The 27427-nt window shown below is 52.9% G+C and overlaps 1 protein-coding gene across 2 annotated transcripts in view; it reads left to right on the top strand.

Annotated features, from left to right (window-relative positions):
- The window catches only part of SH3RF3 (SH3 domain containing ring finger 3), a 379536-nt gene that overhangs the window by 282995 nt on the left and 69114 nt on the right, over positions 1–27427 (top strand). For both annotated transcript variants that reach the window (XM_015113123.3, XM_077960246.1), the window contains exons 5-7: positions 8677–8780; positions 21445–21615; positions 25848–26098. In XM_015113123.3, coding sequence (XP_014968609.3) covers positions 8677–8780; positions 21445–21615; positions 25848–26098 — 526 coding nt within the window. The remainder of the gene's footprint in view (positions 1–8676; positions 8781–21444; positions 21616–25847; positions 26099–27427) is intronic.

The following is a 27427-nucleotide window of genomic DNA, read 5'->3' on the forward strand; positions in this document are numbered from 1 at the left end:
ATTTCCATCGGGTGATCTTGGAGATAGGATGAACATCTGTCTGAGGGCCGTGTCCCTAGTTCTTTTTACTCAAAGGCACCTGGAACTCCTTCTCTTTTCTTGTTTTTATCACGGGCTGACTGCCTCACTCCTGCCAAGTCTTTACTTATCCCTTAAGGCCTGGAATCGTTTAAAATCAAGCCATTAAAAATCAAAGCAGCATCAGAAAGGTGGCTCGTGGTTAGGAGGAAGCCAGGCCTGCGTCCAGGGCCAAGTGCCACGGTTGGAGCTGGAGGCAAGGAGCCCTCAAGTCCCCAGTGTCACAGTCAGCAACTCTCAGCCTCGTTGTGAGTACTTCAGGGGAGAGGAGCCATTGGTTGGGGGCTGGAAACGCATCCAGCGCAGGCTTTGCAGGGTGCTGGCCATGGGGAAGCCCGTGCCTTTACTCAGGAGTTCCTGGTTACAGTCATTTAAAGGAGAGGTGCCTTGCCCTGCAGTTGGTTCCTGCCAGGGTTAGCAGTGGCTGCTCATCTCTGCCCCCCAGCAGGCCTCGTGTTCTTGGGAGTCACATTGTGTACAGCTGGGCCTGTGGCCCCCAGTGTGGTGCTGCTGAGCCCGTCAGTGGGAGGACCGCTGACCCCCTCCCGCTGTGGCCACCAGGAAGCTGCTGCTTGTTTGCATCCGTAGCAACAGAGACCAGATTCAGAGGACAGACTGACCCCGTCAGCATCAGGAAGCCACGACCAGTGTGCCCGCCACTTCTTTGTACTTTTAGTTTCTATATCCTTGAGGGCAGAGCCCAACCCAGCGTTGCCTCCTACACAACAGGATGTCCTATGGCACCTCTCGCTCTGGGCACCACACCAGACATCCATGCTAGGAGGGCTGGCCACACGAGAGCCACGCTCAGCCATGTCAGTTTTAGGCATTCTTCATCTTGACCTTTGGGAAAAAGCATTTCCACACATCTGACCTCTCTCTCCGCTCCTCGTTCCAGCTCTAAGTAATAGCTTGTTGTTAAATCCCACATATTTGCTAGGAGCTTTCGCTGTATCAAGTGTCAGCTGAAGGCCAGGATTCCAGTGAAGCCGCCGGAATGTCTCCCTCCTGCTGTCTTTAGGGACAGCCTGTGTCAGGGTAGCCAAGGCCCCAGCCCCCCGAATGGGCCCTGTGGCAGCTCCCACTGTCCATGCCCCAGGCTCCTTGGCTGAGCCCTCCCGAGCCTCCTGACACCCAGCCCTGTGGGTTGCTTTACGCTGGACTCACACAGGGCAGTCGGTGGAGGCCGGCACAGATGGGATGGTGAGCCTTCGGCCGCCGTGGTGCACGTGCATGTGCTCTGCACGGTGTGCACTCTCAGCCCAGCCTTCAGCCTCTGCCCAGCAGACAAAACACAGTCTCCTCGGTCTCTCCCGGCCAGACACATTGCCCCCCTTTCACTGGAGTATGGCTTGAGCAGCTCCAGGACATTGGGAGGTGGAGATCTATGTGCTGGGGCAGGCTCCAGGCAGGCCACCCTCCCAGTGTGGCCCCACCGTGGCTCTGGCTGCACTTTGCTTGTGCTGTGCTGGTTTGGGACAGCTTGGCTGCTTGTGGAGCATTTATCGGAACAGGACAGCAGGCATGGTAACAAGAGCAGGACCAGTGCGTGCCTATCATCTTACATACCCACTCTTCCCGCTGCTACAGAGCCGAGTGCCCAGTGCCTGGGAGCACAGAACTGCCGGCCCAGCCCCTGCTGGTGCTACAGGGTCACCCCTGCCCTTTGTCAGCTCCCAGGATCCCCTGACAAAGATGGCACATGGGGGATTGAGACAGACACAGGTTTACCATCAGCCAGACCTCAAGTGTTAACTCTGTTATTCTTCTCATACCACTGTGGAAATGTTTCAGGAAACCATTGTCACTTGATATTAAAGTGTAGATTAAAAAACAATGCAATTATCCCAAAAGGCAGCTCCCCAGGGGAGCAAAGTTGTGGTTTGGTATGTAAGTTTCCTGACTTTTTGCCGTGAAAATACATGTATCACTGTCAAAAATTAGATAAGCCTTCATATGCAAGGCTCTCACCTCCATTTCCACTCTGCATACCTTACATGGCCCTTCAGGCCTGGCCATGGAGACCACGGCACAGGCGGCAGTGGGACATTCTCTTTCCTCATCAGCCTGCCAGCCCAACACCATGGGACATTTTAGCTTGCATCAGGAGTGCAGGTTTTTCATATCATAAACAGTGCTGCTGCGAAATCCTTACTTGTACCTCCATTCTGACTTGTCTGATTATCATTATTTTATGTATGTATGTATGTATGTATGTGTGTGTATATATATATATATGTACTTTTGAGACAGAGTCTTGCTCTGTCGCCCAGGCTGGAGTGCAGTGGCATGATCTCGGCTCACTGCAACCTCCACCTCCTAGGTTCAAGCAATTCTCCTGCCTCAGCCTCCCAATAACTGGGATTACAGGTGCCCACCATCATGCCCAGCTACATTTTGTATTTTTAGTAGAGACAAGGTTTCACCATGTTGGCTAGGCTGGTCTCAAACTCCAGCCCTCAAGTGATCTGCCTGCCTTGGCCTCCCAAAGTGCCGGGATTACAGGCGTGAGCCACCATGCCTGGCCTGTCTGATTATTTTAGGATTCATTCTTAACAGGAAACTGCTGGGGCTACAGGCTTTTTTTCCTTCTCTGTCTGTCTGTCTGTCTCTTTCTATTTCTGTCTGTCTACCTCTGTCTCTCTCTGGGTCTCTGTGTCTTCCTGTCTGTCTCTCCCCCTCTAGAATGGAGAACAGCTTTGTCTACAAGCCCAAATCACCAAGACGTGGGGCTGACTGTGAGAACTTCTCCGGCCCCCCATTCGCCTTCCTATTCTGTGCACTGGGGCCCTGCCCCCACCAGCCCTCCACACAGCACGGGCATGTCACGAGGGCCATGCCCTGCGGGACCTGAGTTTTCAGGCTTCTCTGGTACTAACTATGGCAGAACGGGACAGAAACCAGGGGACTGTGGGTCCACTAGCCCAAGCCAGGAATGAGGGCTTTCCCTGCACGAAGCACACTGGGGTCCTCCGTGTCCTGTGAGTGGGATCAAGAGGTGTAACTCCCCTCCAGTGGTCCCGTAGGGGTAGTCACCTGCCGCAGGAATCACCCGTGCATGTCAGCAAAGCCAAGACGGCTGGGTCCGTCTAGGTCCTCAGCTTCCTTGGCCATTCCACAGCGTGCAGCTCAATGAACAATGACATCCCCTCTGAAGCACCGTCTCCCCTGGACTGCGGGTCTCCTTCTGTTTCTCAGGCTGCCCCATCTTGGCCTCCGTCAGGGCCCTCTTCTGGGTGGCGTCCCGCAGGCGGGGCCAGGGCGTCCTCCCTCCTCACTGTCTCCCAGGCCACTGCACCATCTACCCTGTTGGCTTCAGGACCATTATCACGAGCTTTGTTGAGGGCCTATTCTGTGGACTTAGAGTGACTGCTTTATAGACTATGGATTGTCTTACTTGGTACCACAGCTCTGTAGACCATACGAGCCTCCACCTTGGGGGCTCTGTCCTCCACTGCTTCATTTCTATAGTCTTGGGAGCTTTGATTCAGGTTTCATCTGGTTTTTCAGTTTTTTAGGCAGGAGGGTAAACCTGGCCCGTTACCATTACGGTCAGAGCAGAAGTTCATGACCCTCAATGGACACGATGATAGATCGGAGGCTCACAGGTGCCATCTTGGCTATGGTCACAAACACAGGTCACGCACCTGGGAGCTAAGGGCTTTGCCACGAGACTGCATTGCCTCGTAGATCAGCTATACATACATGACCCCAGATCTGCTGCCCAGGCCAATCCCCTCTGAGTTCCTGGTTGGCGGCACCAGCACCCTCATCATCCACACTGAGACATTTCCAGGCACACCAAATACTGCGTGTCCAGCAGCGAGCTCATGGCCTCTCTGGTCTCTTGCTCCTGTCTCTCCAACAGCGTCTCCATCTGGCCAAGGCTGGAAACTCAGCCCATGCTCCTCCCTCAACGTCCTTCAGACCTAATCTTGTTGGTGGAGAAGGGAATGATGGCCCCCACACATATCCAAGTGCTGATCCCGGAACCTGAGAATGTGTCATCTGACGTGGCAAACGGGAAAAGACCCTGAGATGGAGATGCTCCTGGATCACCTGGGCCACCTCAGCCACAAAGGCCCTCCCGAGAGGGAAGCAGAGGCCAGAGTCAGGGAAGGGGATGGGGTGGTGGAAGCAGAGGCGAGAGAGAGGAAGACGCGCCACTGCTGGCCTTAACGTGGAGGGGGCCAAGGAACGTTGGAAGCCTCTAGAAGCTACAAGGGCAGGGAGTGGAGTCTCCTCTAGACTCCCAGAGGGAACACAGCCATGCCACACCTTGATTTTAGAACTTCTGACTTAAAGACCTTCTGTGTGATTGTAAGCCCCTGAGTCTCTGTTGGTTTCAGCAGCTGTGAGGAACTTACACCACGGTGTGGTGGCTGAGCACGTGGCCTCTGCATGGGCTGAGTTCGAAATACCCATCGCAGGCTTGCGAAGGTTGAAAGCATTGTTCCGGGGAAGTGCCCAGAGCTGGGCCCAGCCATGGTAGGCTCTGCACAGGGCGAGTGCTTCAGTCACAGGTGCTACAGTCGCGGCTGCTATTCCTACTAACAGCCCCCTGAGCGCGTCCAGGTCCCCTCCTGGCTCCCTTGCCGTCTGCCGGTGCAGGCTGGGCTCCCTCGCACTTCCTGATGGGTTCCCTGCAAAGCTGGCAGGTCCTGGCGTGTGGCTGCCTTCTCCCTGCCCGTCTTGCAGGGATTCCGTGCCCTCAGAGTGAAGGCCCTCTCCGGAGGCCCCGCACAGCCTGTCCTCATCCCATGGGGATACTGCCCCCTTTGCCTCCAAACCCTCACTTCATCTGGCCTCCCACATGAGCTGGCCCGGGCTCCTCTAGGCCCACCACCCACCCTCACCACCTCCCTGCCGTGGCTTGAGTGTCCCCTCTGAAATTCATGTTGAAATTTAATCCCCCAGACGCAGCGCTGAGAGGTGGAGCCTTTAAAAGGCAGTTAGGTCATGAGGGCAAGGCTGAATCATCACTCGTGGGTCCCTAGACTCATGGGAGCGGGGCTGGTGGCTTTCTAAGAAGAAGGAGCAGGACCTGAGCCAGCACGCTCAGCTCCCTCGTCATGCAATGCTCTGCGGAGTCCCCACCAGCAATAAGGCTGTCACCAGAAGTGGCCGTGCGGCACTGCACTTTTCAAGTCTCCAGAACTATAAGAAATAAATTCCTTTTCGTTATAAATTACCCAGTTTTAAGTATTCTATCGTGAGCAACACTAAACAGACCAAGACATTCCCTGACAGGCCTGCCTCATGCCTTTCGAAGCCCTCCCAGCCACGCCCAGCCCAGGTTGGGTACCTGTGTAAGGGGCCTGTGCACGCTGAACTTCCCGGGGCTCCTGCATGCTTAGAATTACATGTCCAATCCAGGCACAGTGGCTCACGCCTGTAATCCCAGCACTTTGGGAGGCTAATGAGGGCAGATCACCTGAGGTCAGGAGTTCAAGACTAGCCTGGCCAAAATGGTGAAACCCTTTTTCTATTAAAAATACAAAATAGCTCAGCTCACTGCAACCTCCGTCTCCTGGGTTCAAGCAATTTTCCTGCCTCAGCCTCCCCAGTAGCTGGGATTACAGGCATGCGCCATCACGCCTGGCTAATTGTTGTATTTTTAGTAGAGATGGGGTTTCACCATATTGGCCAGGCTGGTCTCGAACTCCTGACCTCATGATCTTCCCTCCTCAGCCTCCCAACATGCTGTGATTACAGGTCTGAGCCACTGCACTCGATATTGTGCCATTGCACTCCAGCCTGGGTGACAGAGCAAGACTCTTGTCTCCAAACAACAACAGCAAACAAAATAATAGCCGGGCGTGGTAGTGTGCACCTGTAATCCCAGCTACTCAGGAGGCTGAGGCAGGAGAATCGCTTGAGCCCGGAAGCAGAGGTTCCAGTGAGGCGAGATCTCGCCACTGCACTCCAGCCTGGGCGACAGAGTGAGACTTCATCTCAAAAAAAAATATGTCCAGTGTTTGGCCACCTGGATTGCAAGTCCCACACAGTCACAGGCCATGGTGTTCCCCATGGGGGAGGGAACACCAGGTGCCTCGAGTGTCCGTGTGTAGCCTCTTGTCCCTGTGCTGGACCTGCTTGGTAACTATTTGAGTGGGTGAGTGAATGACCCTAAGATCCTTCCCACACGTTTCTTCATTGGACACTGGAGAAAGCAGCACGGGGACACCCTCTCCTCTGCACAGATGCCTGTGGCAGGGAGGGCCTGGTGGAGAGTGAGGTGGCAGCTTCTCCTTCTCCCTCCCTTGGGGTGTCTCTGCCCTCATACTCGCTCTCCAGCCCCCACCTATACCTCCATGGATGGTGACCCATGATCTGGACCGGCTCTGGGGAGTTTTCTAGAAGGAAAGTGATCCTGGCATTGTTGGGACCTCCTGGTCCCTGTCTTCCTTCATGGAGAGGGCAGGTGTCCCGGGCAGACAGAAGACCCTGGAATCCATCCGTGGGAAGGAATGCCCCCTTCCAGCCCTGTTCCCACATGGTGCTCAGCCTTTCCTGCTTCTTCATGTAGCCGAGGGATGAGGTCCGTGAGGGGCTGCCCTCTGGACACCTGGCTCTCTCAGGAGCCTTTGAAAATCAAAGGTTTCTCTCACAGTGTCTGCATTGCAATGGAAGTCATTTGAGACTTGGAGTTACCCTAGAGACACAAGGGGAGTCTCTCAGTTGCACCTGCTCATTCTGCCAGGCGCACTGGGTTTAAACAGGAGGAAGAAATCGTTTCTGACTTTGTAGACGCTGCCCGCGTAGCATGGTTTTAGGCTCTGCTCATGATCACTGGTCAGGGAGGGCTGTGACCAGCCAGGGAGGGGCAGGTAGGTGGCCGGCAGCATGCAGAGGTTATCAGTTAAGCAAGGCCAGACCTGGTCAGTGAGTGATGAGAAAGCTGAGAAGCTTCTTGCTCCTAAGCTAAGAAGGTGGTGTGAGGCCAGTCAGGGTACAGGGCTGGCTGCCTGCCTGGGGCAACTTCCAGGTGGCTCTCCCTCCATCTGTATGGTCTCTGCTTCTAGTGCCTTTCACTCACCTGAGGACACACACTGGGGACACAGGCACCTTCCCCATTCAGAGCCAGGCAGCCCCCGCACCCCGCCAAACCTGTCTTTGTCCAAGGTACCTGCAACCTGGCCGCATCCTCTGCTCCAGTTTCTGCCGGGACTGCTATTCTGCCCCATCCTCTGCTCCAGTTTCTGCCGGGACTGCTATTCTGCCCCTTGTCAGGCCTAAATGGGATCCTCGAGGAAGGGAGGAGACCTATGGCTCTCTCCTTGAAGGGAGATGGACCCCTTCCTCCTCCAGGCTCCCCGACAGCCCCTCTGATGGGGTATCCTGGGGCTTCCAGAGCAGTACCACAAACTTAGGTGGCTAAAAGCAACAGAAAGTTGTTCTCTCACAGCTCTGGAGGTCGGAAGCCCCAAGTCAAGGTGTGGGCAGGTCTAGTTCCTCCCGAGGCTGAGGGGAGTCTGTTCCGGGGCTCCCTCCTGGCTTTGGTGGCTGCTGGCATCCTCAGCACCCCTTGGCTTGTGGATGCATCACTCCCATCTCTGCTCCGTCCTCGTATGGGCTTCCTTCCCCTCCACATCCCGCTCCTCCTCCTCTGTCTTGTAAGGATACTCATCACTGGATTTGGGGCCCACTCTAATCAAGGATGATCTATTCTCAGGCTCCTTACCTCATATCTGCAAAGACCCCTATTCCAGATAAGACCACAAGCACTGGTGCCAGGGCTGGGACTCGGACAGATGTTTGAGAGGGACACAGGTCAGACCCCTCTGCCATCAAATGCCTCTGAACAGGAAGACAGGACACTGTCCTAGGGAAGGCCGGGGCAGGGCCAGCAAGCTGGGTGGTAGGGGGACCTGGGGGCAGCTCTGCCCTACACGGGCTGGGGCTGAGGATTCTCCATGTAGGAATTCCCTTGGCAAGACCATGGTGCCACCCAGATTCCTCCCTCAGCCCCTCCACTGCCCCTGGAGCGCACAGCGCACCACTGATGCTGACCATTCCTCGGGTCATCTCCTCGCTTAAAAAACCCTTGAAGCTTGGAACACTTTGGGGTCTTGGGGGGAGGGGGGCGCCCTGTGACTCCTGGTCCTCTTGGCCTGCTGCTCTGTCTGCTGTCATGGGACTAATTTTCTTTAAGGATTAATCTCCAGTTCCTGGGGATGCTCTTTTTAAATAAGCTCTGTTTCCTAGCATGAAAGATTTCGTGTGGATTTTTTTAAACAAACACAATAATAATTAATTCAAGGTCTAAGAACAAAGCGAGGTCTGGAACACGGCCTCTCCGTGTCCTGACTATAGCGTGACGCTGACCAGCCTGGACGCAGGCCGTAGAAGGCTCCCTGAGCTGCTGGGAAGGGGCTCTCGAAAACCACCTCAGGGCAGGGGTCCTGGGCTGCCAGGCTCCCTCCCATGATTGGAGAACCATTTTGACAGTCCAGGTAGGCACGGCACTTTGGAGGCCAAACAGCCCGGCAGCTGGGGAAGCACAGGCACCTGTGGATGCAGCCTCACCTTGCATTTCTCTTTCCCTTGGATGGGGTCTCTGTCTCCTCACTCCTGTCCCCTTTTGTCTGTTTCCAGGATGCCTCCTCCTCGGCAGGATCTACCCCCACAGCTGTCCCGCGAGCTGCCTCGGTGTCTGGAGAGCAGGGCACGCCTCCCAAGGTCCAGCTGCCCCTCAACGTGTGAGCTGCCCTTTGTGTCTGTCGGGGTCCCGTGCCTGCAGCCCTCCCTCCTGCCTGGGCTGGCCTGTCCACGTGTGGTTTCCGCGGGGTTTTCCCATGTGTTACTGGTTGACCAGTATAGTTATGTGCATCTAATAACACCACTGAAAGGAGAGTGTGGAAGACAAAAGTCTAGCAGTTCCTTTTGATGTTGATGTTTCTAGGACATTTCTTCTAAGCAGGGAGGATATTCAGAGTATTCACAATGCAGGTCCCAGTCAACAGGAGAGGAGCCAGCCGTAGTGTGGAGCAGGCTCTCCATAGCATGGAAAGTCCGAGATTGGCGGGGAGAGGCAGGAGGGAAGCAGGTGCGCAGAGCAGCGGGTAGTCTAGGAGCTTGGGCAGCCAGTAGTCACCAACTGCTTGGAAGTGGTTCTGTGTTTCAGCCTCCATCCCAGGGCCACACCAGCGCATGCCAGCTGCATCTCATCCCCAAATAGAACCAGATGAATCAGTGCTAGGAAGTGAGATACTTATCTTGTTTAGAACATCTGCCCAGTTAAATTACAGCTCTTAACAGATAAGTGCAATTTTAAAATTCCCCATTTAAATCATGCGCTGAAGAATTAGACTCCCTTTTGCTCTTGTGTTTGGCAGAGCTCAGTCACTGGAATGACTGTGTTAAGGTGAAGTCTATGAACTTGGCAAACAATATGACAAATACAGAAAGCTCTGTCAATGCAGGCTGGGTCAGAGGTCAGAGGGACACTCAGAACCTGTGTTGTTGGAGAACAGGATGTATTTCTTTTTTTTTTTTTTTTTTTTTTTTTGAGATGGAGTCTTGCTCTGTCTCCCAGGCTGGAGTGCAGTGGTGCAATCTCGGCTCACTGCAAGCTCCGTACCCCAGGTTCACACCATTGTCCTCCCTTAGCCTCCCAAGTAGCTGGGACTACAGGCGCCTGCCACCACGCCTGGCTAATTTTTTGTATTTTTAGTAGAGACAGGGTTTCACCATATTAGCCAGGATGGTCTCGATCTCCTGATCTCGTGATCCGCCTGACTCGGCCTCCCAAAATTCTGGGATTACAGGCGTGAGGCACTGCGCCCGGCTGAACAGGATGTATTTCAAGCAAAAAAGTATTTTGAAGAGCAACTTGCCAAGCTTCAAAAGGTCTAGAAGTAGCTCAGCTGCTGGCACACGCTCAGCCACCTCTAAGCCCAGTGGAAACGCCAGCCTTTCTCCAGTGGTCGGCAAGAAAGCTTCCAGTATCCTCCCACTGTGATTAAGCAATGTAATGAAAGGAATTTGAAAGGTGCCTATTTTTTACCTAGCTTCCTGAGCAGGCTACTTCCGGATGCCTTGAGACTGATATTCAAGTTTTCACCAGCACTGGACAAAATAAAACACTCTCTCCATCTCCTGCCATGCTCCTAGCTCAGTTCTGGCAGCTTCAGGCAGAGCTGGTGCCAAGGAGGCACATGGGAGGGTGGGGGGTGATGGGTTCGCTCCTCTTGAAGAATTGCATGCAGAATGCTATCTGAGGAAAGAAACCTGCGCCCACAGGGGATGGCCCTGATGGAGTTTCCCAAACGAGAGGCAAGACACACGTCAGGTTGCTGAGGCCATGAGTGCTTCAAGGGCAAAGCCCAGATGGGTTTGTTTTGAAGTCCCCATGACCAGCTGAATGCCTGTACACAGGCTCTCAGCAGCTGCCACTTGTTCTATGAGAGCAAAGGCCTCCCCTTCCTGGGTGCAGAGGGCTCCCCAGCGTGAGGCGAGCTCAAGGATTAGCCATCCGAGAAGGCTGCTCTGTCCCGGAGACCCAAAAGGTAACAGTTCGAGGCATGTCGCCCCTCAAGAGTTGTGAATATTCTGGAGGCCTCAACCGTGGACAAACCTCCAGGTCCCGGATGGCTTCTGAATTTGGTGCAGGTGTGGAGGGACCTCTTCACCCAGTTCCCCTGCCCTGGGGGACAAGGTTGCTGTGACCTCTAGCCCTCCACCGTCTCCCTCTGGGCTTCTCCCCCAGGGAAGGGTACCTTCCACTCAACTTGAGATTTGGGTAAGAGGGAAGGGAAACTTACGTGTCGGACAACATCCTTCTAAGGATGACAAGGATTTAGGTAGGAATGTGTCTGCAGGTGACACAGCGGCCCTCCATGCAGCAGCTGGATCATGGGCAGCATGACCTGTAACTGGTGATGGTCCGTTCCATGTGTGTTCGTGGCTGTTATACTGAGATACTGAGTAGCAGTCACACGCCAGGTAACATTACATATGTTACAGCAGCATGCATGATGCATTCTGCAAACATGACATCCTTTATTTTATCCCCAGAGAGGAAAAGATCAGACTGACCACATCAGTTTATGAGGGAGGGGAATTAGCCTGACTGCTCACCTGTCCTCTTCCGCTGTAAGACGCTGGTATTCCCACACGTACCTTACCTGTGGCAGGTACCTGGGGTGGGGGTCTGATCTAACCATTGTTCCCAAAATAGTATCTGTAAGTCACGTTCAGAAGTCTGAAATTGAACATGAGATGTGCTGTCGTTGCAAAAACAACCACAGCAAACAACAGTGCGCTGCTGCCCGGAGAATGATGGCTTGGGGACTCCAGCCAGGGCCCGGATGGGGCTGATGTGAAAGTCAGCCATGCAATGACTTCAGGAGACCTCGTTCCTCATCTTCGTAATTGCATAGCTTTGACCTCTCCAGGCCACATCATGTGCGCTGAAACATGAGCCCTTGAGATTAAGAGGCCTGATCCCGCACGGTTAGTATGTTGATGGCTGGATGATGTTCTTGCCCCTTCTTCCAGCATGTGAAAGGCTTCCATGGCATGGATTCCCTAAGGGCTCAGTTGCCTGGAAACACAAGAAGGGTCTCAGTTTGCTCACCCAGTGCATGGAGGCGACTGAGTCTGCAGAGACATCTCCCATTCCTGCACCCCCTTTCCACCCCCTACTGTGTTGAGAATTCCACTGTCTGGCCCTGGGACTTGTCCGCTATTCCTCTGACAGACCTGCTGTGATTTGGGGAAGCAGAAATCTGAGTGTCTGCTCCTAGAGGCCATGCTCCTGGGCACGGCCAACCCACCCAGAGGGTCTCAAGGTTGATGAAACGCTGTGAGTAAGTTGCCCCTGATTCGGAAGGGTTGATTCTCACCTCCACTTCTTCATGGGCATCTTAGAGCCACTGCCTGATGTGAAGAACCAGAGGAGGCAGGGAGAGGGCATAGGGCTACCCTGCAAGAGCCATCCAAGATGTCCCGTCATCACCTACAGCAATGGAGGAGGTGGAGGAGGAGGAAGAAACATGCATTAGACAGACATGCCTGGGTCTGGCTTGATCTGCGTGCCTGCAATCCGAGAGCAACGTAACTCTTGGCACAGAGCCTTGGTCTAGGACTGCATGTCAGCCTGCCATCAGAGAAGGAAACTTCCACAGTCGATGGGTGCAGTTCATCACCTGCAGAGAAAACCAGGTGCCCTGTGAGGTGTATGACCACCCAGATGGCACCTGAGGGGCCTGGGAGTCCTATCCAGGAGCCCAGAGGAAGACTTAGGGAGAGGAGGGGGTTGGCCTGCAAGAGGGAAAGGGAACCCCAGGGGAATGGCGGCCAGCAGTTTTCATCCTCCCCTGCTAGGGTGCAGACCAGGGTCCCTGGATCTGGTGGTTGACATTGGTCATGTGAGACATGCTCTCTGTCATGGCAGGGATGACCTCGCAGGCCTTGATGTGATCCGGAGTGGCCTCCTCATGACCTCCCACTGCCATTTGTGCATGTGGTCAAAAGGCCACCAAACCAGCCTCAATAACAACAGTCCCCACATTCTAGGACACAGGAAAAGGACTGCTGACCAAACCATGCCAACACAAGACAGGGGCACCTTCCACTGCCAATTCAGAGAACAGGCTGGTGCTGCACTCAGCCTGCAATGGACTGGATCCGCGTGAGTTCAAGACAACAGACTCGGTAAAATAAGTCCCTGCCAGGCTTGGAACGAAGGCCTGGAGCAGCAAAATCACTGGGTACTGCTCCCAAGAGGTGTCTTAGAGGTCAGCCATCCAGCCTCCTCTGACAGTGCCCAGCCTTGTGGTCAGCCTGGCCCCATGGTCAGCCCTTCCAGGCATTGGCGGCACCATCCTCAGGATATTACAGACAGATGCGACCAAGAATATGAGAGTGAGCCTGAGAACCACTGGAGGGGTGAGTGCTCTTCATCCACACCCCTGCCGCCTGCACCTCTAGAGAGAGGGCAGAGCTGGGACCCCAAGCAGGTGGAGAAGTGGAGGAGATGCAAGTGGGAAGAGCAGAGAATTTTATTGAGAGAGTCTGTGGATGACATAGAGCCTGGCGAGCCAAGGTCAGAGATGTCTGGGGCTGCTGCAGGGCCGGTTGCAGTGGAAGGAAGGAGATGCAGGCCCAGGTGGTAGCAGCACATCCCCAGCGATACCAGCATTGTCTACCTCCAGGTTGGGTTTCCTGGAGGCAGACCCTGAGATGGGGAGGTTTTTGGGGAGTGCTCTCAGGACACACCTGAGCTGTGGCTGAAGGGAAGCCTCGTTGATCCTCAGGGCTCTGGAGCCGAGACAGCCCTGCGGAGTTTCCCCACTGGAAGTGAGCCAGTGCTGGCTTCAGGCTGCCCTTTGAAGAGGTAGTCATGGGTGATGATGCACCCTGAGGCAAATTCCCAGCACAGCCACCACAGTGAGTGATCAGCCACTCATTGCCCTTCAGAGGCCCGAGGCTGGGCATCCCTGGGCCCTGTCCAGTGGTAGGGCTTCAGTCTCAGAATGCATCTGAAACACAGGCAAACCTCATTTCATTGCACTTCATTTTGTTGTGCCTCACAGAGACTACATTTTTTTTTTTTTTTTTTACAAATGTAAGCTTTGGGGCAACCCAACATCCACCAAGTCTAGTCGTGCCATTTTTCCAACAGCATGTGCTCACTTCGAGGCTCTGTGTCCCATTTTGCTAATTCTCATAATACTTCAGACTTTTTCATTATATCTTTATGGTGACATGATCAGTGATTTTTGGTGTTACTGTTGGAATTGTTTGGGGCACCATGGACCATGCCCATATAAGACAGCGAACTTGCTCAATAAGTGATGTGTGTGTTCTGACGGCTGCACGGACCCACCGTTCCCCCATCTCTCTTTCTCTCCTTAGGCCTACCTTTTCCCTGAGATACAAGACATTGAAATCAGGCCATTTAGTAACCCTACATGACCTCTAAGTGGTCAAGCAAAAGCTAGAGTTGAACATCTCTCACTTTCGGTCAAAAGTTAGAAATGATTAAGCTTGGCGAGGAAGTCATGTCAAAAGCTGAGATAGGCTGAAACTTGTGCCAAACAGTTATCTAAGTTGTCAATGAAAAGAGAAGTTATTGAAGGAAATTAAAAGTGCTGCTCCAGGGAACACATGAATTATAAGAAAGTGAAACAGCCTGATTGCTGATATGGAGAATGTTTGAATGACCTGGATAGAAGATCAGACCAACTGCAACATTCCCTTGAGTCAAAGCCTAATCCAGAGCAAGCCCTAACAAGCCCATGGAGTTGAAGCCCTAACTCTCTTCAACTCCATGAATCCTGAGAGAGGTGAGGAAGCTAAAGGAGAAAAGTTTGAAGCTAGCAGAGGTTGGTTCATGAGGTTTAAAGAAAGAAGCCATCTCTGTAACATAAAAGTACAAGGTAAAGCAGCAAGTGCTGATGGAAAAGCTGAAGCAAGTTATCCAGAGGATGTAGCTAAAATCACTGATGAAGGTGGTGACACTAAACAACAGATTTTCAGTGTAGACAAAACAGCCGTATATTGGACAATGATGCCATCTAGGACTTTCATAGCTAGAGAGGAGACACCAAGGCCTGGCTTCAAAGCTTTAGAGGACAGGCTGACTCTCTTTTTAGGGGCTAATGCAGCTGGTGACTTTAAGTGAAGCCAGTGTTCATTTACCATTCCGAGAACCCTAGGGCTCTTAAGAATTATGCTAAATCTACTCTGCCTGTGCTCTGTAAATGGGACAACCAAGCCTGGATGATAGCACACGTGTTTACAGCATGGTTTCCTGAATATTTTAAGTCCATTGTCAAGACCTACTGCTCAGAAAAATGATTCCTTTTAAAATATTACTGCTCATTGACAGTGTACTTGGTTATCCGAGAGCTCTGATGGAGATGTACAAGGAGATGAATGTTGTTTTCATGTCTGCTGACACAGCATTCATTCCTCAGCTCATGCATCAAGGAATAGTTTAGATTGTCAAGTGTTCTTATTTAAAAAGTACATTTTTTTAATTTTTTTTTTTTGAGATGGAGTTTCACTCTGTTGTCCAGGCTGCAGTGCAGTGGCATGATCTCAGCTCACTGCAACCTCCGCCTCCTAGGTTCAAGCCATTCTCCTGCCTCAGCCTTCCAAGTAGCTGGAATTACAGGCGCGTGCCACCACGCCTGGCCAATTTTTTTTTTTTTTTTTTTTTTTTTTACTAGAGACAGGTTTTCGCCATGTTGGACAGGCTGGTCTCTAACTCCTGGCCTCAAGTGATCCGCCTGCCTTGGCCTCCCAAAGTGCTGGGATTACAATCGTGAGCCAGCGTGCCCGGCCAAGAAGTACCTTTCATAGGCTATAGCTGCCATAGATGGTGATTTCTCTCATGGATCTGGGCAAAGTAAATTGAAAACCTTTTGGAAAGGATTCAGCATTCTAGGATGAACATTTGTGATTCATGGGGAGGTCAAAATATCAACATTAATAGGAGTTTTGAAGAAGGTTCTTCCAATCCTCATGGATGACTTTGAGTGGTTGGTTCAAGACTTCAGTGGAGGAGGTCACTGCAGATGTGGAGAAACAGCAAGAGAACTAGAATTAGAAATTGAACCTGAAGACATAACTGAATTGCTGCAATCTCATGAGAAAACCTGAACAGAGGAGGAGTTGCTCCTCATGGATGGGCAAGAAAGTGGTTTCTTGAGGTAAAATCTACTCCTGGTGAAAATGGCGGGCACATCATTGAAATGACAACAAAGGGTTTAGAATAGCTCATAAACAGTTGATAAAGCAGTAGTAGGGTTTAATAGGATTGACTCCAATTTTGGAAGAAATTCTACTGTGGGTAAAATGCTGTCAGACAGCATCAAATGCTATAGAGAAATCTATCATGAAAGGAAGAGTCAATGTAGCAAACCTCATTGCTGTCTTATTTTAAGAAATTGCCACAGCCATCCCTGCCTTCAGCCACCACCATCCTGATTAGTCAGCAGCTGTTCACATCAAGACAAGACCCTCCACCAGCAAATAAATTATAACTCCCTGAAGGCTCAGATGATCATTAACATTTTGGGGCAATAAAGTATTTCTTTCTCTTTTTTTTCTTTTTATTTTTTACGAGTCTCGCTCTGTCGCCTAGGCTGGAGTGCAGTGGCTTGATCTCAGCTCACTGGAACCTCTGCCTCCTGGGTTCAAGTGATTCTCCAGCCCCAGCCTCCCTAGTAGCTGGGATTGCAGGTACTCGCCACCACACTAGGCTAATTTTCGTCTTTTTAGTAGAGACAGGGTTTCACCATTTTGGCCTGGCTGCTCTCAAACTCGTGACCTCAGGTGAACCACCTGCCTCAGGCTACCAAAGTGCTGGGATTACAGGCGTGAGTCACTGTGCTGGACAAATAAATTTTTTTTTTTTTTTTGAGACGGAGTCTCGCTCTGTCACCCAGGCTGGAGCGCAGTGGCACAATCTCAGCTCACTGCAAGCTTCACCCGGTTCATGCCATTCTCCTGCCTCAGCCTCCCGAGTAGCTGGGACTACAGGCGCCTGCCACCACGCCTGGCTACGTTTTTGTATTTTTAGTAGAGACGCGGTTTCACTGTGTTAGCCAGGATGGTCTTGATCTCCTGACCTCATGATCTGCCCACCTCGGCCTCCCAAAGTGCTGGGATTACAGGCATGAGCCACCGCGCCCGGCCAAATAAAATATTTGTTAATTAAGGTATTTACATTTTTTTAGACATAATGCTATCGCATAGTATGTTTATACTATACAGTAGCCTATTGTATACAAATAGGTGTCCCGCACGCTCCTCTGAGCATCTGCACTCATCCTCGCCCTGCCTGCAGCTCCTGGTCGTCTCTGAGCTCCTGAGCCTGCTTCAGCCCTTCCGCAGGACTTACCCAGCCCTCCCCAGCCTCCTGGCCTCCAGTGCAGCCCCTGACAGCACTCCTGCTGTGGGTCTTCCCTGCAGAGTGGGTGCTGCACCTGGATGGAAGAGGTGAGGAGGAAGCACACACCTCCCTAACTCGAGCCAGCATGGCCCTGGGAGAAGAGCAGAAGTGGGACTTCTGGTAGGAGAACTGGGAATTGTTTACTTATTTTAGAAGAAGCATGAGCAAGCCACCATCTAGAGGAGAAAGGGGATGAAATTAGCGGAGGCACTAAAATACTTCGGTTTACTCTGATTAGAGCAGAAGAGAAATCTGCAGACAATTAGCAGCAAGTGAAGATCTTGCTATAGAAATAAGGAAGTGGTATGGGTAAGCGAAGGCTGTGCTGTTAGTTTCAACAGGCTGCACGTGAAAGCAGACACATGCCATGCCCAGCTGGGTCAGCCGAGTCGGCCCAGCCGCCAGCCTATCCTGTCTGTGCACTGTCCCAGGTGCAGTGAGCCCCTAGCCCCCGTGCCTGACTGCACACCATGCCTGGAGGAGGCTGTACTTGTCCTCAGCAACCTGCCCTCAAGAGGTGCTTTTTCTAATTGGCGTGAAAGCCCTATATACGCTACCAGGCAGTGGTGAGGAAGGCTCTCTGATCCTAAAATCCCATGATTGCCTTAAATAAGTACTTGAAGTACCAACCTGTGAGAATCTGCAGAGGTGATGTCTGAGCATGCGGGGTGGTCTTGAGTGTTAATGAGATGCCCTGAGCACTCCGCAGGGCCTGTGTTGAGCTGCCAAGGTGTTTTGAAGCAAATGGAAGGTGAGAGTTGGGCCCAGGAGCTAGGATGATGTGAGCCCTGCTACCTACAGGTGCCGCCCGGTTCTCCCTGCATGCCAGGCGCAGGTGCTTGTGTCTGTGAGGACTGGCTCGCCACTGAGTGCAGGGGACGCTGTCCAGCTCAGCCAGGAGACTCTGGACTGGCAGTCCTGACAGGACACAACTCACAGACGTTGGTGGGAAACAGGGTAACAGGCGATGCCACTGTGGCTGCAGGGGACAGCGGCAGAGACCCTGAGAGGTGGGAGGGAGGCAGGTTGGGAAGGGCCGGTCTCAGCACAAATTGCTCTTCAGTGTGGCCCTTCCAAGGCCTCCTCTTGAGTACCTCAGGGAGGACAGCAGATGCAGGTGACCCCCGCCTGGGCCAGGGCCCCCCCAACGCGAGCCGCATGCCAGAAAACGGAGCCAGCACATCCATCTGCTTTTGGTGTCCCCTACGAGGTGCCCAGAGGGAAAAAAAAGTAGGCCGAGAAGAGATTTTCCAAAGTGAAGCCAGGCTTATTTACATTCCGCTTCCCCCAGCAACCTGCACCCAGAGGCCGAACTTTAAATAGAGACCAGAGTGAAGGATTACTCATCGACAGAACAAACTTAAAATAAGACAAAGAGGCCCAGTGCACTAGTGCCGTGGTGCACGTCAGGGCAGCATCTCCCTACGGGTGGGCCACACCGGGCCTGTGCTTGGAGCGAGGGGTCGGCATACCCTATTCAGGACCCCAGCCTCCCCGAGTCACACCTCAGTGCGACTGCCGCTCTCACCTTGCCCAAGCCCTGCCCCAGCTGTGCCCCAGGCCGCACCGACAGCTCCAGCAGCCCAGCCCTGGCCCTACCCCTGAACATGCGTGACCATGGACAGAAGCTCCATCCCCTCGAACTTTTGTGTCCGCAGCCGTGAAACCTCTGCAAGAAGGCCACAGACAGCCCTGGGGAGGAAGCATGTTGCACGGGGCCTCCTGAGCAGGGATAGCCCTGCGAGGGGTTCCATGCTCCCAGGTCACCGAGCTCCATGTTGTGCGGGAGCAGTGGTCTGGAGGGAGAAGTGGGCCAGCCCCAGTCGGTGTGTAGCCACAGCCAATCCGTGGAATAAGGCCTCCACGGAGCACAGGCCACTGAGCCCCCAGCTCTGCACCTTGCCTACCAGCCCAGCCCAGGAGCAGGAGGGAGAGGAGTCCATAAGCTGTGGTCAGCAGCTTGGGCGTGTTCTGAGCCTGCCTTGGCAGCTGATGAACCCCCGACTCCAGAGCAAAGGCAGCCCCGGACCCCAGAACCAACTAAAAGGAGTTGTTGGTGCGGCCTGAGTCGCATACCACCCGCCCCTGGCCAGGAGCCAGCCCGGCTGCACATTCTGCGTGTGGCCACTGAAGCAAACTGTTCTGACATCATAAAGCAACAGATGAGGCTAACTTAAGCAGGATTTACACTCAACTGTATTTCTTTGAGAGCGGCACATCACTTCGTGCATCATTGTTACTGATTCACAAGCCTTCCAGGGATCCAAGCCGTCTCTGCACTCTTCCTCTCCTCGTCTGCCTTCCTTTGCCTCAGCCCAGGCTGTGTGGAAGCCACTGTCCCCTCCACTCCCCTTCTCTTTCCTCCTCCCCCCTCCCCTTCTCTTTCCTCCTCTATCCTCTCCCCATCCTCTCCCATCCCCTCCCCATCTCCTCCTCCTTCCTCCCCCTCCTCCTACCTCCCCCTCACTCCATCTCTCTCATCCCCTCTCCTTCTCCATCCCTCCCCATTCTCCTCTCCTCCCCTCCAGCTTCTCTGCACAGTACATAGGCACATGTTGGCTGCAGTTGTTTATCATTTTCACTGCACTTTTCCCTTAGTGTATTTCCTCTATGGTGATCAGAACAGAATCACACCCTGGGTTCTCTCCATTTGTCACCTGGACATAGCATTGAAACTGTGAACACAGTTGGGGGGCAGGTGGAGTTCCTCTCCTGATGGCTTTGTGTATCCTCCTGAAGCCGAGAGTTGGTCCTGACTTCACTGTCAGTGTTCACCATTTCAAACAGGGAAAGAAACAAAGATGCCAGCCACAGTTGAAACCCACAGGATGTCCCTAGGGGGAGGGCATGAGGGACACCTGTAAACAAAGGAAATAGCCAAGGTCATTGAATGAGGGCAGAGGGACTTGCTATGTAGGATTAGGATGTTCAAAAAGGGTGGCAGATTTCATGTTAAGGCCAAGAAACTTTTAATCTCTACAAGGTTCTCATGCTGTTCCAGAATATTCCACACTGGTCCTCCTTTTTTCCTGCTTGAGCCCTCGTGAGCTGCATTCTGTTTCTGTTTTCACTGTAGAAGCTTCCTCCAGCATCAGGAGGGTGCAGTGGGGGATCTGTGAGCTTCCCTCACATCCCCAGAGACATACTGTGTACACAAGCCACTGGAGAGGGTCAACATCCCCACCCAGCAGCCTACACTGGTGTGAGATCCACCAGATGACTCTTCATTAACATTCATCTTTGGTCTCTTATTGAACTGAGGCCTCCACCAGCTTCCGTGGCTGAATCTTGTGAGCAAATAAAAATAATCTGATTGATTCTCTCCATCCATTCAAAACCAACCTTCCCCAAAAGTAGCAGAGCACTTTTGTAAGTATTATCCAGTCCTTGTAAGGAAAAGATAGAGGGTATAGTTAAGTATTTTATGAGAGTAGCTTGGCCCGTGGGCTGAGTTGGAGGCACAGCATCTAAACCCTAAACTAGGATTTTCACCACTAAATTTAATCTTTTCTTGTTTGCAAATAAGACTTAAAATTAAGGCCGGGGTAATCCCAGCGTTTTGGGGAGGCTGAAATGGGAGGATTGCTTGAGACTAGGAGCTCAAGACCAGTCTGGGCAACATAGGGGGACCCCATCTTTACAAAAAATAAAAAACTTAGCCAGCACGGTGGCACACACCTGTGGTCCCAGCTACTTGGGAGGCTGAGGTGGGAGGATCACTGGAGCCCAGGCGGTTGAGGCTGCAGTGAGCCATGTTTGCACCACTGCACTCCAGCCTAGGTGACAGGGTGAGATGCTGTCTCAAAAAAAAAAAAAGGTCAAATAATTAATCATGGCACAATTACTGCAAAGAAGTGTGCAACCACAGTTTTCTAACTTAACCACCTTTCCCTTAATAAGGACCTCTGGGGTCTCTTCCAGCTCTGCTTGATTGGATAAGCCAGGCAGGAAAACCAGTCCAGGTTAGATCAAGTGAGGAAAACCCAGCCCAAGACTAGCTTAGCTCACCCTCAGTTTTCCCTAAGGTTTCCCTTGCTCAGAGCATCAGACTTGAGACAGTGTGAAGAAGAGGAAACCACCGGAAAGTCCAAAGACCTGGCCCTGGGATGCAGTTCGGAGGTCCTCGAGGGCTTTGGGGTCACTGTGCCTTACTGAGCTGCCTTCCCACCTTGTCAGATGGACAGGTGGAATCCTCCTAAGGCTGTGGGTGACAGGCACAGCCCTCCCCTGCAGGCAGCTCCCTGCAGGCCCCCTCCCTCCCCTGCCTCGTGGGTTCGTTGTGAGGAGTGAGCCGGGGAGGGTGTGTGGGGCCTCTGTAAACTGCAGAGCCCCCATAGAGACTTGTGGGTCTTTTTAGGTTGGGTTCCTCCAAAGACAACCTCCCCCCGGGAATGCCGGCCAGTCCCCTGTTCCCCAGGAGGGCTGCCACTGACACTGGCCCCATGCTTTGCCCGCAGGTACCTGGCGCTCTATGCCTACAAGCCCCAGAAGAGTGACGAGCTGGAGCTGCACAAGGGAGAGATGTACCGGGTCCTCGAGAAGTGTCAGGATGGCTGGTTCAAGGGGGCGTCCCTGAGGACCGGGGTCTCTGGGGTGTTCCCCGGAAACTACGTGACACCCGTTTCCAGGTGAGGGCATGGTGGTGGCAGCCTGGGCAAGGAGAGGGCAAGGACCTACGTGCCTTACCGCTGTTGTTACTGACGGAGGCTACTCTGTGAGCCGGGCCCAGAAGGCAGCAAGGCCTCCAGTGCCCAGGGTTCAGCCCCCGCTGGTGTCCCCAGACCCGCATTTCACCTTCTGAGCTGGGTTGGCACTCAACTCCTTGACTGTCCTCAGCAGACATTGGCCACCAAGGGGAGAAGAACGGGAACAGGAGGAGCAGGAACAGGAAAGTCACCAGAGTGAGGTCTCAAGTGTGAGTGTGTGTTTATGTGAGGACAGTGTGTGCACATGTATACAGTAATATTCAGTGTGTATGCATGTGCAGAGTGTGTGCACGCTTCTGTGTGCTTGCGTGTATGGTATTTGTACATGTGTGCAGTGTATGTGCAGTGTGCATGCCTGTGCGTATGCATACTGTAAGCACAATTTATGTGCACGTGTGCATAATGTAGGTACAGCATGTGTGTACGCAGTATGTATGCTTGTGTGTGCAGTATGTATGCTTGTGTGTCATCACATACAGATGTGTGATATGTAAAACACTATATACATATATGCAAAGGAAAAATGATATATTCCCAAAGGTTAACAGTTGTTGAGTGGTCGCATCGTGGTAATAGATTGTTTTTTCTTTGTGTTGTCAGTGTTTAATAAGTTCTTTGTTCTACTGCTTTTATAAAATAGAATATGTAATTTTAGCGTCACTGAAGAGACAAGGGGGTTGTCTGGGAATTTTTCACTGAGATGAGGGTCCACAGCTTGGTGACATCAGTCAGCCTCACTGGGCATGGCCCTGTGTTGACACTGCAGCACACACACACAAGTGAAAGACGTGGCCTTGGGTTTCTCCTGTCTTTGGAACAGGGCTACAGTGGAAACAATTAAATAACCCGTAGACCCTGCATTGATTGCTGGGCTGATTCCTACTTGCAGAGTGTTCTCGGGACACATGTGGTGTTGATATGAGCAGCTCTAGTTCCTAAGGCAATCTTCAGCCAGGGCCTCTCTCGAGGTGCCCAGAAAGGGCCTAGGGATTGATGGAGTTGCCCAAAGCCTGAAAGGTCTGCAGGCACAGGGCTAAAGGGGCAGTTAGAAATCCTTTGCTCAGGTGATGCTCAGCAGGGAAAAGCTTGAGAAGCAAACTGCAGCGAGGCTTCAGGAAATGCACCCCCTCAAACCCAGCCACCTGGTCAGAGGGGTGGCTGCTTAGGGGGTGAGCTGCCCACAGCCTTCTGGGGCTTCATCAGTGGTGTGGGGCAACTTGCCCAGCGTGCGCAGCCCCGAAGGTCTCTGGTCTGGATTTCCCACGCCAGTAGCTACGGGTTGTGTCTCTCAGCCGGCAACCGGCCTGTGCTTGAAGCGCTTGACCTGGAGTTGGGCTCACCTGTCGTGTCATCAGATAGCCCTTGCAGGAAAGCACAGGTCACCCCTCTAGATTAGGGGACTCACTGACCAGCTGGCACCCTCCAGGAAGGCACAGCCTGAGATGGCACGTGTCCACACCTCCGGGCTCGCCCGCCCTGCTGGGGGGCATCACTCTGTCACACGCCCTACTCTTGTATGAGGAGGCGGTTCTTCCTCCACGCAGCAGGTTACAGCGGCAGCTTCTGAGGGAGGCCATCGGCTTCCCAGTTTCCAGTTTCTCTCCTCTGATTCTTCCTTTATCTTTACCTGAGAACTTCCACAGACCTTCAGAGATGTAAAGCCTGCGGTTTAACTCCAGCTTCTTTGCGTGGCACTGGGGCCCTCCACCACCTGGCCGGGCAACTCCTGACGTGCATCAGTCAGCGTCACCACGGGGAGCTCTCTTAGGCGGCCCTCACCCCCACAATACTGGAATGCCTTCCACCCTCTTCCTGCTTCTGAATTAAATCACTGAATATCCTTCAAGAGCTGGGTCCTAAGTCCACTTGCTATATGAAGCCTTGCCTGGAGGCCTTCATCCTTGCCTGTGCCATAGTCAGGATGGACAGCTCTACCCACCTTGTCATCCCAAGCAGCCCACTGACAAGTTCTGCCTGTTAGGGTCATCTACAGGCATGCAGGATCCCCCCTCACAGGCCAGCCCCTGCGCCACAGTAGCCATCTCCAGCTTTGTTTCCCTGGCTTCTTGCATACCATGTTCATATATGAGGTGCTCAATAAATGCTGATCGAATCAATACATGAAATCTAGTTGTTCTGATCAAAATGTCTCCTCAAGAACTGTCTTCTCCTGCTGCCAGGGAGTTTGTTATGGGACGATCCTCCATCTCCTGACACTGGAGCTCGTATCGGGGCCCGGGCCCCTCCCTCCACCTCTGCTGTGCACCTCATGGTTGCTCACTCTCCTCAAGCCCTCTTGGTGTGTGTTTTCCGAAGAATGGCAGAGCCAGGAATAAACATTAAGCAAAAGCCACTCCAGATCGAGCCCCGGTAACTGCAGTGTTGGGAGGTCATTGAGTGTCCTCTCTGGTTCCTTACAGAACGAACCGCCCCCGGGTGGGCTGCCCCCAGGTCAGTATGTTAGAGGCCATGGGTCCCTCACTGCAATCCATAGCTCAGCACAAAACAGGAAATCTGGCCTTGGTCTTTATCCCCGGAAATGGAAGACAGCTGTCCCCCTCCAAGGCTGTGCCCCCAGGACTTATAACTTTCATGATCCCTACTGGGTTCAGGACAATTGCCAAAGCCACCCAGCAGAAGGCGATGCCTTATCTGGCAGTGATTGGAGGGCGGGCGAAGGCCTACCCCTTCCTGCATAGACCTGGATTCACCAGCTGTGCTTGCCCTCATCGTGCTGGGAGGCCCTGGAGTGCTGGTGGGCTCTCAGGGCTGCGAGTATAGTGCCCAGAGTTGAGCATTCTGAGTTCATTTAAAAACCTGGTGCGGGAGCCGGTGTGTGGCTCTTTCCGTGACGGCACGCACTAAGGAAGTAGGACTAGCCCAGGGTATCCCTGCCATCCTGCCATGAGGGCAGAGGGAGAGGGTTTTCTGCTGTCATGAGAGGCAGATGTGTGTCTGTGTCTGTTGTGTTCAGACTTGTCAATATCACCTTGCAAATTAGTGACTCATTTGTGAGCTCACTTTATTTAGTTTTTAAAAATGATTTCCTCGGGGAAAAGTGAGCTCAACGGATAGCAAATGGGATTTTTAAATTCATGGTTTTGGCTGACCTGCTAACAAGCTGGATTGCTGGGGTGAAGTTCAGCACAGCTCTGAGGGCTGGGGAAGGAGGACACCACCAGGTTCCCTTAGCAGGTGAGTCCTTTTCCAAGAGGCCCCTCTCCTGTCAGCTGCTGTGCGGAAAGCCCTCACTCTGTGTTGCCGGGAGCTTCCCTGCTAGAGGTCATGCCCAGTGGTACCAGCCACAGGGAGATGGCTGGACCAGGCCCAGTAGACAGGGGCAGGCAGCCTGTTCTCCCACCTGTGGCTTTTGGTGTGTCTTGGAATAAGATCCTGAAGGGACGGAAACGGGAATTTACCCAGCTCTTGGACAAATGGAAGACATTTAAGTCCCCTGAAACTGAATCCACAGAAGCTTCCAAGCCCCTAACTCTGCCATATTTCACATCGCTACCTCCAGGACATGGGTTAAGTACAAATACACAGAGGGAAAGCGTGAAAAGCCCAATTTCCAGAGTGGCTGTGTTCGTCTTGTGGAAGCTGATTTCATCTGGAAACTTCGGAGTGAAAGGCCATCTATTTCTGGTATGGAACTGCAAGCTCCCAGACATTCAGAAGGACGTCGTGCTGTGTGTGCCCTTTCCCAGCAGCCAGCAGGTGCGAGGTGGCAGTCGTGCCCAGAGGGGGCCAGCATCCTTGCCATCCTTTCCCCAACGTGCTGGATGCGTCAAGGCCTCGCGGGACATGACTGAGTCATCTGTTCTTTCTGGGTGTATCTGGAGACACACAGCTGTTTGTAAGAACAAACTGAGGCAGTAGCTCTGGTATAAAAGATTTGATTCGGCTCATTCCTCTGTTTCTCAGGGTGGCGTTGCTGTTTGTTAAATATTTCACACTGACAGTTTGCAGCCCATGAAGTTCTTGTAAAGGGGGCCCTTGTGCCAGTGATGAGCGCTGTTTTAGGACTTTGTCCCCAGAAGAGTTGGCCTTCATCTCTCAGAGCCAGCAGGTCAGAGCGAGGCTCTGCCAGAGGCCCACGTGGCGCCATTACCTCTGAGCCTCTCATCAGAATTCCTTCTGCTTTCTCTCCACAGGGTGCCTGCAGGAGGGGCAGGCCCGCCCCGGAATAATGTGGTCGGAGGGTCTCCACTGGCCAAAGGAATAACCACAACCATGCACCCAGGCAGTGGGAGTCTGAGCAGCCTGGCCACCGCCAGGCCTTCCCTGCCCATCACCACTCCCCAGGCCCATGCCCAGCACCCCACAGCCTCGCCCCCAACAGGCAGCTGTCTGCGGCACTCAGCCCAGCCAGTGGCCAGCCAAGCCCGGAGCACCATTTCAACAGGTACGTTCCCAGACTCACAGGGGCCTCACCCTGCAGGGCATCAACAGTGGGGCTTCCTGGGACATGCTTGTGAGACACATCATGGCCCAAGGCTCCAGCAGTGCGTGTGCGGCTGGTGGTATGTGCTTGTCATGCTCGTGAACGTCTGATCTCTGGGAAGTTCACTTGCCTTATCATGTTACCCATCCTGGCAGCTGAAGTTAATTTACAAATATTTACACATTTCATTGTGGCAAGAGGGCCTCATGGGCTAATAAGATTAACACCGGCACTTTCAGATGCCTCCCCCGTGAATGACTGCGAGCCAGCCACATGGGTCTTCCATCTGCCGCCCTGCAGGGCTTCCCAGCTAGGCGGCATCTCACAGGACAGGGCTGGGGTACACTCGGGTCCAGACTCTTCCCTTTCTGAAGTGCTCTGAGGCAGGAGGAATGACAGCTGTTGATCCTTCGCCTTCATGGCAGCTGGAGAAAGTTAAGGAAAACCAGTTTGGCCCCGGGATGTTGTGAGATGAAAAGAAATTACGGGGTGGACCTTAAGGGCATAAAGAAGGTAAGCACATCTTGGTTGGTGGCTTAGTGTTGAGCTAGTAAGAACAGCTGATGCCGGATTCGCAGGCTGATCTGGGAGCCCATGCCACGGCATTTTCCACCACGGTGGAGCCAGTGACGCTGGCATGATGCCGACTACCCTGGGACAGGAGGGCGTAACCCAGAATCTCTCTTCCCACCCCAACTCTGTTCTCAGAAATCATCTCTTTTTCTCACAGTGAGGCTTAAAGGGCAAAAATAATGTAAATTCATGGAAGCAATAAAATGTACTATTTCTTCAACCAACCAACACAATGACCCATTCGAAGTGTCCAGGAAGAAGCAGCTTCTCAAGTGTGGAAAGAGGAGACAACACTTAGCACAGCAGAGGCCATATTTCCTTCTTTGGCTTAGCTGATGGGACAAGGGGTAAATGTCTGTCATCTACTTGCCCACCCAAGTGGGTGCAGGGCGGACTTCAGGTACCCAGTGCCCAGCGTCATCACTGGGTTCAGGTGGACTTTGGATGCCTGGTGTCTGGCACCATCAGTGGGTGCAGGGAGACTTCAGGTGCCCAGTGCTGGTGGTGTACCTGTCAAGCAGTGGGTAATTTAGCAGCAGGAAAGATTCATGGGTGGCCTGAGCACTACCCTGGTGTCAGAGCCTTCAAGACCTACTCTGCCATCGCAGAGAATCTGTAAGTCTCTACTAGTATCTTTTTTACTTAAATTAGCCAAGAATGATGCTTTGTTTTCGCAACCCTGGCTCCAGGGCCCTGGGAAAGAATCTGCAGCAATAT

This window comes from Macaca mulatta, chromosome 13 (genome assembly GCF_049350105.2).
Source record: "Macaca mulatta isolate MMU2019108-1 chromosome 13, T2T-MMU8v2.0, whole genome shotgun sequence".
NCBI lineage: Eukaryota > Metazoa > Chordata > Mammalia > Primates > Cercopithecidae > Macaca > Macaca mulatta.